Source organism: Oenanthe melanoleuca, chromosome 25 (genome assembly GCF_029582105.1).
Source record: "Oenanthe melanoleuca isolate GR-GAL-2019-014 chromosome 25, OMel1.0, whole genome shotgun sequence".
Lineage (NCBI taxonomy): Eukaryota > Metazoa > Chordata > Aves > Passeriformes > Muscicapidae > Oenanthe > Oenanthe melanoleuca.
Window position 1 is genome coordinate 8,356,381 of NC_079358.1, and position 10,794 is coordinate 8,367,174.

Genomic DNA, 10,794 nt, shown 5'->3' on the forward strand with positions numbered 1-10,794 from the left:
AGGGTGAGAAAGGGGGATGGAAACGGAGAGGAAGAGGAGGATGAAGATGAGGAGGAGGAGGAGGAGGAAGGGGAGACGGAAAAGGCGAGGAAGGGAGGGAGAGGAAGAGGAAGGTGAGGGGGGATGAAAACAGCGAGGAAGGAGGAGATGAGGATGAGGAGGAGGAAGGGGAGGAAGAGGAGGGTGAGGAGAGGGGGATGGAGACAGCGAGGAAGGGAAAGGGAGGAAGAGGAGAAGGATGAAGACGAGGAGGAAGATAAGGATGAAGGGGAGGAAGAGGAGGGTGAAGATGATGAGGAGGAGGAGGAAGAGGAAGGAAACAGCGAGGAAAACAGGTGGGAACGGCGAGGAAGGCGGAGATGAGGATGAGGAGGGGGGGATGGAAACGGCGAGGAAGGGAAGGGGAGGAGGATGAGGATGAAGATGAGGAGAGAGGGGGAGGAAGAGGAGGGTGAGGGGGGGATAAAAACGGCGGGGAACGGAGGGGAGGAAGAGGAGGAGGATGAAGATGAAGATGAAGATGAGGAGGAGGAAAAGGGGGATGGAAACAGCGAGGAACGGAGGGGGAGGAAGAGGAGGATGAAGAGGAGGGGGATGGGGAGGAAGAGGAGGATGAGGAGGAAGCAGCCGTCGCTCCCCAGGGTGCCGCCCCTCCCCCCACCCACGCGACCCCCCCCCCCCCAAAATCCCCCCAAAAAACCCCAAAATCCCTCCCCGACCCCCCCCCCAAAAGCCCCGATGGGCGGCGCCGAGCGGGGACGGAGCCGGCGGCGGGCGAGACCAAGTGCGGGGCGGGGGGGGGGGATGGACCGGGGGGGGGTTGGGGACAGTTTGGGGACATTGGGGACAATTTAGAGACAATTTGGGGGCACTGGAGACAATTTGGGGACAATTTGGGAGAATTTGGGGGCAATTTGGGGACACTGGGGACAGTTTGGGGACAATTTAGGGACAATTTGGGGGCAATGGAGAGAATTTGGGGGCGATCTGGGGGCATTGGGGACAATTTGGGGACAATTTTGGGACAATTTAGGGACAGTTTGGAACAATTTGGGGACACTGGGAATGTCCCCAGGGGGGTTGGGGACAATCTGGGGACAATTTTGGGACAATTTGGGGACCCTGGGAATGTCCCCAGGGGGATTTGGGACAATTCTGGGACAATTTTGGGACACTGGAGACAATTTGGGGACAATCTGGGGACATTGGGAATAATTTGGGGACAATTTTGGGACAATTTGGGGACAATTTGGGGACATCCCCGACTTTATTTCTGTCACAACTTCCCCAATCCCAAAATCCCCGAATTTCACCCCAAATACAAAAAAAAAAAAAAAAAAAATCCAAAAATCACCACGTCCACCCCCAAAAAAAAAAAAAAAAATTAAAAAATTTTTAAAAATTGCGGAACAAAATTTTGGGGATTTTGGGGATAAAATTTTGGGGATTTTGGGGATAAAATTTTGGGGATTTTCCCTCCCAGTTCAGCCCAGTTTGTCCCTGTGTCCTCCTGGGCTAGTGGGTCCTGCTTGGGGTGGCCACGGTGACCTGGGGGTGACCCTGAGGTGGCCACAGTGACCTTGGGGTGGCCACGGTGTCCTGGGGGTGGCCCCATGACCCCTGTGACCCCTGTGACCCTGGTGGCCATGGTGGCCACGGTGGCTTTGAGGTGGCCACGGTGACCTGGGGGTGGCCTAGGGGGTCCCGTTTGAGGTGGCCACGGTGGCCTGGCAGTGGCCTGGTGACCCCTTGTGACCCCTGTGACCCCGGTGGCCGTGGTGGCCACAGTGACCTGGAGGTGGCCACAGTGGCCACAGTGGCCTGGGGGGTCCTGTTTGAGGTGGCCACATTAGCCTGGGGGTGGCCTGGTGACCCTGGTGGCCACAGTGGCCTGGAAGTGGTCACAGTGGCCTGGGGGTGGCCCCATGACCCTGATGACCCCCGTGACCCCGGTGGCCGTGGTGGCCACAGTGACCCAGAGGTGGCCACAGTGACCCCAGGGTGGCCTAGGGGGTCCCGTTTGAGGTGGCCACGGTGACCTGGTGGTGGCCTGGTGACCCCTGTGACCCCAGTGGCCCCGAGGTTGCCAGTGGCCACAGTGACCTGGGGGTGGCCACAGTGGTCACAGTGACCCGAGGGTGGCCTAGGGGGTCCCGTTTGAGGTGGCCACAGTGCCCTGGTGGTGGCCTGGTGACCCCTGTGACCCCTGTGACCCCTGTGACCTCAGGGTGGCCTAGGGGGTCCCGTTTGAGGTGGCCACGGTGGCCTGGGGGTGGCCCGGTGACCCCGATGACCCCCGTGACCCCGGTGGCCGTGGTGGCCACAATGACCCAGAGGTGGCCACAGTGACCCCAGGGTGGCCTAGGGGGTCCCGTTTGAGGTGGCCACGGTGGCCTGGCAGTGGCCCGGTGACCCCTGTGACCCCCGTGACCCCTGTGACCCCGGTGGCCACGGTGGCCCGGAAGTGGTCACAGTGGTCACACTGATCTCACCATGGCTTGGTGGCCCTGGGGGTGGCCACAGTGACCCAGAGGTGGCCACAGTGGCCACAATGGCCTAGGGGGTCCCATTTGAGGTGGCCACGGTGACCTGGTGGTGGCCTGGTGACCCCTGTGACCCCTGTGACCCCTGTGACCCCGGTGGCCTGGAAGTGGTCACAGTGACCTGGGGGTGGCCACAGTGACCTGATGGTGGCCACAGTGGCTTGGGGGTGGTCACAGTGATCTCAGGGTGGCCATGGTGACCTGGGGGTGGCCACAATGGCCTAGGGGGTCCCGTCTGAGGTGGCCACAGTGCCCTGGTGGTGGCCTGGTGACCCCTGTGACCCCTGTGACCCCTGTGACCTCAGGGTGGCCTAGGGGGTCCCGTTTGAGGTGGCCACAGTGCCCTGGTGGTGGCCTGGTGACCCCTGTGACCCCTGTGACCCCTGTGACCCCGGTGGCCGTGGTGACCACAGTGACCTGGGGGTGGCCCCGTGACCCCCGTGACCCCGGTGGCCGTGGTGGCCACAATGACCCAGAGGTGGCCACAGTGACCCCAGGGTGGCCTAGGGGGTCCCGTTTGAGGTGGCCACGGTGGCCTGGGGGTGGCCCGGTGACCCCGGTGACCCCGGTGACCCCGGTGACCCCGGTGACCCCCGTGGCCCCGGTGGCCGCGGTGGCCGCTGGCCCTTCCAGAGCCGGTAGTGGCCGATCCGGGCGAGGTGGCGCCGCAGGAGGAGGAGCCCGGAGAGGAGGAGGAGGGAGAGGAGCGGCAGCAGCACCCCCAGGAGCAGCGGCAGCAGCGGGGCTGAGGGAGGAGCTGGGGGGAAACGGGAAAACGGGGTCAGGAGAGGGGGGAAAAATCCCAAAAACACCAAAAAAACCCAAAAAAAACCCAAAAAAAACCAAAAAAAAACCCAAAAAACCCCAAAAAAACCACCAGAAATCCAACAAGTCCCATAGAATCCCAAAGAGGCACCCAGGAACTAAAAAAAAAATCCCAAAGAACCCAAAAAGTCCCAAAGAATCCCAAAAACCCCAAAAAATCCCAAAGAACCCCAAAAAAACACCAGGAATCTAAAAAAACCCAAAGAATCCCAAAGAGACACCCAGGAACCCAAAAAATCCCAAAGAATCCCGAAAAATCCCAAAGAATCCCAAAGAGACAACCAGGAACCCAAAAAACCCCAAAGGACCCAAAAAAATCCCCCAAAGAAACCAGAATATCCCAAAAAAAACATCCAGGAACCCAAAAAATCCCAAAGAACCCAATAAATCCCAAAAACACCAGAAAATCCCAAAAAAAACCAACCAGGAACCCAAAAAATCCCAAAGAACCCCAAAGAATCCCAAAGATAAAACCAGGAACCAAAGAAATCCCAAAGAAACCAAAAAATCCCCAAAAACGACGAGGAATCAAAAAAAAAAAAAATACAAAAAAACCAGGAACCCAAAGAATCCCAAAAAATCCCAAAGAAACCAAAAAATCCCAAAAAACCAAAAAAAAAACCTCTTAAAACCCCCCCAAAACCCGCCCAAAAAAAAACCCCAAAAAACCCCCAAACCCCCTAAAACCCGCCCAAAAAACCCAAAAAATCCCAAAAAACCCCCAAAAACCCGCCAAAAAAACCCTCAAAACCCCCCCAAAAAACCCCAAAAAACCCCAAAAAACCCAAAAACCCCAAAAACCCAAAAAAAACCCAAACCCCCTTAAAACCCCCCAAACCCGAAAAACCCCAAAAAAATCCCAAAAAAAACCCAAAAATCCCCAAAACCCAAAAACCCCCAAAAAAACCCCCAAAACCCCAAAAAACCCCTTGGACCCCAAAACCCCCAAAAAACTTTAAAATCCCCCCCAAAAAAACCCCAAAACCCCAAAAACCCCCCAAAAATCCCAAAACCCAAAATCCCAAAAACCCCAAAAAACCCCAAAACAAAATCCCAAAACCCAAAAAAACCCAAAAAAACCCAAAAAACCCCCAAATCCCCAGGATCCCAAAACCCCCCCAAAAAAAACCCCCAAAACCCCAAATTCCCCCCCCAAAAAAAACCCAAAAAACCTCAAACCCCTCCCCCAAAAAATCCCAAAAACCCCAAATCCCCCCCCCCCCTAAAAAAAAACCAAAAACCTCAAAACTCCCCAAAAAGCCCCTGGACCCCAAAAATCCCAAAAACCCCAAAAAATCCCCAAAACCCCCAGGACCCCAAAAACCCCTAATCCCCCCAAAATCCCACCAAACATCCCCAAAAAAAACCCAAAAAAACCCCAAAAACCCCAAAAACCCACCGTGCACCCAGACGGTGACGTCACTCTCGGCCACGCCCACGCTGTTGTTGGCGCGGCAGCGGTAAATCCCGGCGTGGATCCGCTGGGCGCGGATCGGGATTCCCGCGGGCAGGACGGAATTCCCGGCGCTGGAACATTCCAGGAACGGCCGCGGCCGCCCCCGCGCCCGGCAGCGCAAAATCCCCTCGAGCCCCTCGGTCCAGTTCTGCTGGGCCGGGCAGAGCCGCGGGTCCAGGCGGGGCTGGGCTGCGGGAAAGTGGGATAAAGGTTGGGAAAAATTGGGATAAAGGGGTGGGAAAAATTGGGAAAAGGGGTGGGAAAAATTGGGATAAGGTTGGGGAAAATTGGGATAAAGGTTGGGAAAAATTGGGAAAAGATTGGGAAAAGGGTTGGGGAAAAGTGGGATAAAGGTTGGGGAAAATTGGGATAAAGGTTGGGATCAAGGTTGGTGAAAAATTGGGATAAGGGTTGGGAGAATTGGGAAAAGGTGGGATAAAGACAAAGAAAATTCAAGATAAAGACAAAGAAAATTCGGGATAAAGACTAGGAAAATTCCGGATAAAGACAAGGAAAATTCGGGATAAAGACAAGGAAAATTCGGGATAAAACACCAGAAAAATCAAGGATAAAGACATGGAAAATTCGGGATAAAGACGAGGAAAATTCGGGATAAAGACAAGGAAAATTCGGGATAAGGACAAGGAAAATTCGGGATAAGACAAGGAAAATTCAGGATAAAGAAAAGGAAAATCCAGTATAAAGATGAGGAAAATTCAGGATAAAGACGAGGAAAATTCAGGATAAAGACAAAGAAAATTCGGGATAAGATGAGGAAAATTCGGGATAAAGACAAGGAAAATTCCGGATAAAACACCAGAAAAATCAAGGATAAAGACAAGGAAAATTCGGGATAAAATGAGGAAAATTCGGGATAAAGACAAGGAAAAATTGCGATTAAGACGAGGGAAATTCAGAATAAATACAAGGAAAATTCAGAATAAAGACAAGAAAAACCCGGGATAAGGACACGAAAACCCGGGACAAACCACCCCAATCCCATCACTCCCTAATCCCCGCGGGAATTCCCGCTGCTCTCACCCATCACCGGGACGCGCCGCGACTCCCGGCGGGGAGTGAAGGGCTGCAGCTCGGCCTCGCAGCTCAGCTCCAGCTCTTCCTCCTCCTCCTCCTCCTCCTCCTCCCGGTCCGGGCCCGGCTCGGGCAGGACCAGCCCGAGCTCCCGCGGGGGCCGCCCCCAGCCCGGGCCCGCCTCGGTCCCGTTCGGGAGCCGCAGCCGCAGCCGCAGCTGGATGTCGGTGATGGAGCCGGGCGGCAGCGAGCAGCGGGCGTGGAGGAACGAGCCCGAAACGGCCGGGAGGGAGAAATTCAGCTGGGGACGGGGGATATCTGTGGAGAGGGGACAGCTGGAGTCACTCAGTGTCACCCTGAGGTCACTCAGTGTCACCCCGGGGTCACTCAGTGTCCCCTGGATGTCGGTGATGGAGCCGGGCGGCAGCGAGCAGCGGGCGTGGAGGAACGAGCCCGAAACGGCGGGGAGAGAGAAATTCAGCTGGGGACGGGGGATGTCTGTGGAGAGGGGACAGCCAATGTCACCCTGGGGTCACTCAGTGTCACCCCGGGGTCACTCAGTGTCCCCTGGATGTCGGTGATGGAGCCGGGCGGCAGCGAGCAGCGGGCGTGGAGGAACGAGCCCGAAACGGCCGGGAGAGAGAAATTCAGCCGGGGACGGGGGATGTCTGTGGAGAGGGGACAGCTGGAGTCACTCAGTGTCACCCTGCGGTCACTCAGTGTCACCCCGGGGTCAGTCAGTGTCACCCTGGGGTCACTCCCTGTCACCCCGGGGTCAGTCAGTGTCCCCCTGGATGTCGGTGAAGGAGCCAGGGGGCAGCGAGCAGCGGGCGCGGAGGAACGAGCCCGAAACGACCGGGAGGGACAAATTCAACCGGGGACGGGGGATGTCTGTGGAGAGGGGTCACTCAGTGTCACCCTGGGGTCACTCAGTGTCCCCTGGATGTCGGTGATGGAGCCGGGCGGCAGCGAGCAGCGGGCGCGGAACAAAGAGCCCGAAACGGCCGGGAGAGAGAAATTCAGCTGGGGACGGGGGATGTCTGTGGAGAGGGGACAGCTGTGGTCACTCAGTGTCACCCTGGGGTCACTCAGTGTCACCCTGGGTCACTCAGTGTCACCCTGGGGTCACTCAGTGTCCCCTGGATGTCGGTGATGGAGCCGGGCGGCAGCGAGCAGCGGGCGTGGAGGAACGAGCCCGAAACGGCGGGGAGAGAGAAATTCAGCTGGGGACGGGGGATGTCTGTGGAGAGGGGACAGCCAGTGTCACCCTGGGGTCACTCAGTGTCACCCTGGGGTCAGTCAGTGTCACCCCGGGGTCACTCAGTGTCACCCTGGGGTCAGTCAGGGTCACCCTGGATGTCGGTGATGGAGCCGGGCGGCAGCGAGCAGCGGGCGTGGAGAAAAGAGCCCGAAACGGCCGGGAGGGAGAAATTCAGCTGGGGACGGGGGATGTCTGTGGAGAGGGGACAGCCAATGTCACCCTCGGGTCACTCAGTGTCACCCTGGGGTCACTCAGTGTCACCCTGCGGTCACTCAGTGTCACCCCGGGGTCACTCTGTGTCCCCCTGGATGTCGGTGATGGAGCCGGGGGGCAGCGAGCAGCGGGCGCGGAGGAACGAGCCCGAAACGGCCGGGAGGGACAAATTCAACCGGGGACGGGGGATGTCTGTGGAGAGGGGACACTCAGTGTCACCCTGGGGTCACTCAGTGTCACCCTGGGGTCACTCAGTGTCACCCTGGGGTCAGTCAGTGTCACCCTGGATGTCGGTGATGGAGCCGGGCGGCAGCGAGCAGCGGGCGTGGAGGAACGAGCCCGAAACGGCCGGGAGGGACAAATTCAGCTGGGGACGGGGGATGTCTGTGGAGAGGGGACAGCCAATGTCACCCTGGGGTCACTCAGTGTCACCCTGGGGTCACTCAGTGTCACCCCGGGGTCACTCAGTGTCCCCTGGATGTCGGTGATGGAGCCGGGGGGCAGCGAGCAGCGGGCGTGGAGGAACGAGCCCGAAACGGCCGGGAGGGAGAAATTCAACCGGGGACGGGGGATGTCTGTGGAGAGGGGACAGCTGTGGTCACTCAGTGTCACCCTGGGGTCAGTCAGTGTCTCCTCTGGTCACTCATTATCCCCTCTGGTCACTCAGGGTCACCTGGGCAGTGTCACCTGTGATCACTCAGTATCACTTGCTCAGTGTAGTGTGGTCACTCATTGTCCCCCGTGGTCACTCATTGTTCCCTGTGGTCACTCAGTATCCCCTGACCAGTGTGGTGTGGTCACTCAGTGTCACCTGTGCAGTGGAGTCCCCTGTGGTCACTCAGGGTCATCTGGGCAGGGTCACCAAGGTGGGAACACCTGTGTGGTGTCACCAGTGATCGCTGAATATCACCTGGGTGGGGTTGCCCGTGGTGACTCCCTGTCCCCTGGGGTCACTCAGTGTCACCCTGTGGTCACTCAGTGTCACCCTGGGGTCACTCAGTGTCACCTGGGCAGGGTCACCTGTGATCACTCAGTATCACTTGCTCAGTGTAGTGTGGTCACTCAGTGTCTCCTGTGGTCACTCATTGTCCCTGTGGTCACTCAGGGTCACCTGGGCAGGGTCACCTGTGTGGTGTCACCTGTGATCACTGAATATCACCTGGGTGGGGTTGCCTGTGGTCACTCAGTATCACTTGCTCGGTGTAGTGTGGTCACTCAGTGTCTCCTCTGGTCACTCACTGTCCCCCTGTGGTCACTCACTGTCCCCTGTGGTCACTCAGTATCACTTGTGGTCACTCAGTGTCACCTGTGTGTTGTCACCCATGGTCACTCAGTGCCCCCTGTGGTCACTCAGTATCCCCTGCTCAGTGTGGTGTGGTCACTCAGGGTCACCTGAGCAATGTCACCTGTGTGGTGTCCCCTGGGGTCACTCCCTGTCACCCTGTGGTCACTCAGTGTCACCCTGGGGTCACTCCCTGTCACCCTGTGGTCACTCAGTGTCACCCTGGGGTCACTCAGTGACCGACACAGCGGGGAGGGACAGGGTCAGCTGCGGCCAGGGGATGTCTGTGGAGAGGGGACACTCGGGGTCACTCAGTGTCCCCTGTGGTCACTCAGGGTCAGCTGTGGTCACCCATTATCCCCAGTGGTCACTCCCATCCCAGTGGTCACTCACTGTTCCCAGTGGTCACTCACTCCCATCCCAGTGGTCACTCCCAGCCCACTGGTCACTCATTCCCCCCAGTGGTCACTCCCAGTGGTCACTCACAGAACACCCCCACGCTCCCGACTGTCCGGCTCTCCACGCCGCCCGCCCGGACGCTGCAGCCCAGTGGTCACTCACTCCCATCCCAGTGGTCACTCCTACCCCAGTGGTCACTCACTCCCCCCAGTGGTCCCTCATTCCCCCAGTGGTCGCTCCCCCAGTGGTCACTCCCACCCCAGTGGTCACTCACTCCCATCCCAGTGGTCACTCCCACCCCAGTGGTCACTCACTCCCCCCAGTGGTCACTCCCACCCCAGTGGTCACTCCCAGCCCACTGGTCACCCATTATCCCCAGTGGTCACTCACTGTTCCCAGTGGTCACTCCCATTGGTCACTCACAGAACACCCCCACGCTCCCGACTGTCCGGCTCTCCACACCGCCCGCCCGGACGCTGCAGCCCAGTGGTCACTCACTCCCATCCCAGTGGTCACTCACTGTTCCCAGTGGTCACTCACTCCCATCCCAGTGGTCACTCCCACCCCAGTGGTCCCTCATTCCCCCCAGTGGTCACTCATTACCCCAATGGTCACTCCCTATCCCCAGTGGTCACTCCCACCCATCCCAGTGCTCACTCATTCCCCCCAGTGGTCACTCCCATCCATCCCAGTGGTCACTCCCATCCCAGTGGTCACTCCCATCCCAGTGGTCACTCCCAGCCCACTGGCCACTCACTCCCCCCAGTGGTCACTCCCATCCCAGTGGTCACTCCCATCCATCCCAGTGGTCACTCACTGTTCCCAGTGGTCACTCATTCCCCCCAGTGGTCACTCATTACCCCAGTGGTCACTTCCTATCCCCAGCGGTCACTCCCACTGGTCACTCACAGAACACCCCCACGCTCCCGACTGTCCGGCTCTCCACGCCGCCCGCCCGGACGCTGCAGCCCAGTGGTCACTCACTCCCACCCCAGTGGTCACTCACTGTTCCCAGTGGTCACTCACTGTTCCCAGTGGTCACTCACTCCCATCCCAGTGGTCACTCCCACCCCAGTGGTCACTCATTACCCCAATGGTCACTCCCTATCCCCAGTGGTCACTCACTCCCATCCCAGTGGTCACTCCCATCCCAGTGGTCACTCACTGTTCCCAGTGGTCACTCCCATCCATCCCAGTGGTCACTCGCCCCAGTGGTCACTCCCATCCCAGTGGTCACTCCCACCCCAGTGGTCACTCCCAGTGGTCACTCACAGAACACCCCCACGCTCCCGACTGTCCGGCTCTCCACGCCGCCCGCCCGGACGCTGCAGCCCAGCCGGACGCTGCCCTCGCTGGCCAGAGTGACCACGGCCGTGGCCAGCCCGCCCCGGTGGTCAGTGGCCACCCGCTGGTCGCTGCCGTTGGCCGTGATGGTGGCGGTGGCCGAAGGGTCAGCCAGGTGGCCGGAGGAGCACGTGACCTTGAAGGGGGTCCGAGGTTGGGGGTCCGAGGGGGAGACGGACAGGGAGGGGGAGGATGGGGGAGGGGCTGGGGAAAAATGGGGAGAAAAACGGGGAAATTGGTGAAATTGGGAATGGGGAAAAAAATGGGGAATTGGGAAATTTGGGGGAAAATGGGGAAAAAACGGGGAAATTGGGGAAATTGGGAATGGGGGAAAAAATGGGGAAATTGGTGAAATTGGGGAAAAAATGGGGGGGGAATTGGGGAAATTGGTGAAATTGGGGAATTTGGAATGGGGGAAAAATGGGGGATTGGGGGAAAT

General features: G+C 58.4%; 1 protein-coding gene and 1 long non-coding RNA gene across 2 annotated transcripts; both read right to left on the minus strand.

Annotated features, from left to right (window-relative positions):
* Positions 1 to 1,435: 1,435 nt before the first annotated feature.
* LOC130263026 (uncharacterized) lies at positions 1,436 to 2,068 on the minus strand. The gene is made up of 2 exons (XR_008842282.1): positions 1,793 to 2,068; positions 1,436 to 1,599 (listed from the first exon to the last, which is right to left on the minus strand). It is a non-coding gene; the product is annotated as an uncharacterized LOC130263026 (long non-coding RNA).
* Positions 2,069 to 2,951: 883 nt separating this feature from the next.
* LOC130263025 (intercellular adhesion molecule 3-like) lies at positions 2,952 to 9,156 on the minus strand. The gene is made up of 4 exons (XM_056510457.1): positions 9,099 to 9,156; positions 5,866 to 6,174; positions 4,768 to 5,013; positions 2,952 to 3,300 (listed from the first exon to the last, which is right to left on the minus strand). The coding sequence occupies exons 2-4, from the start codon at positions 5,867 to 5,869 to the stop codon at positions 3,047 to 3,049; spliced, it is 504 nt and encodes a 167-aa protein (XP_056366432.1). The 5' UTR covers positions 5,870 to 6,174; positions 9,099 to 9,156; the 3' UTR covers positions 2,952 to 3,046.
* Between the last annotated feature and the right edge of the window lie 1,638 nt (positions 9,157 to 10,794).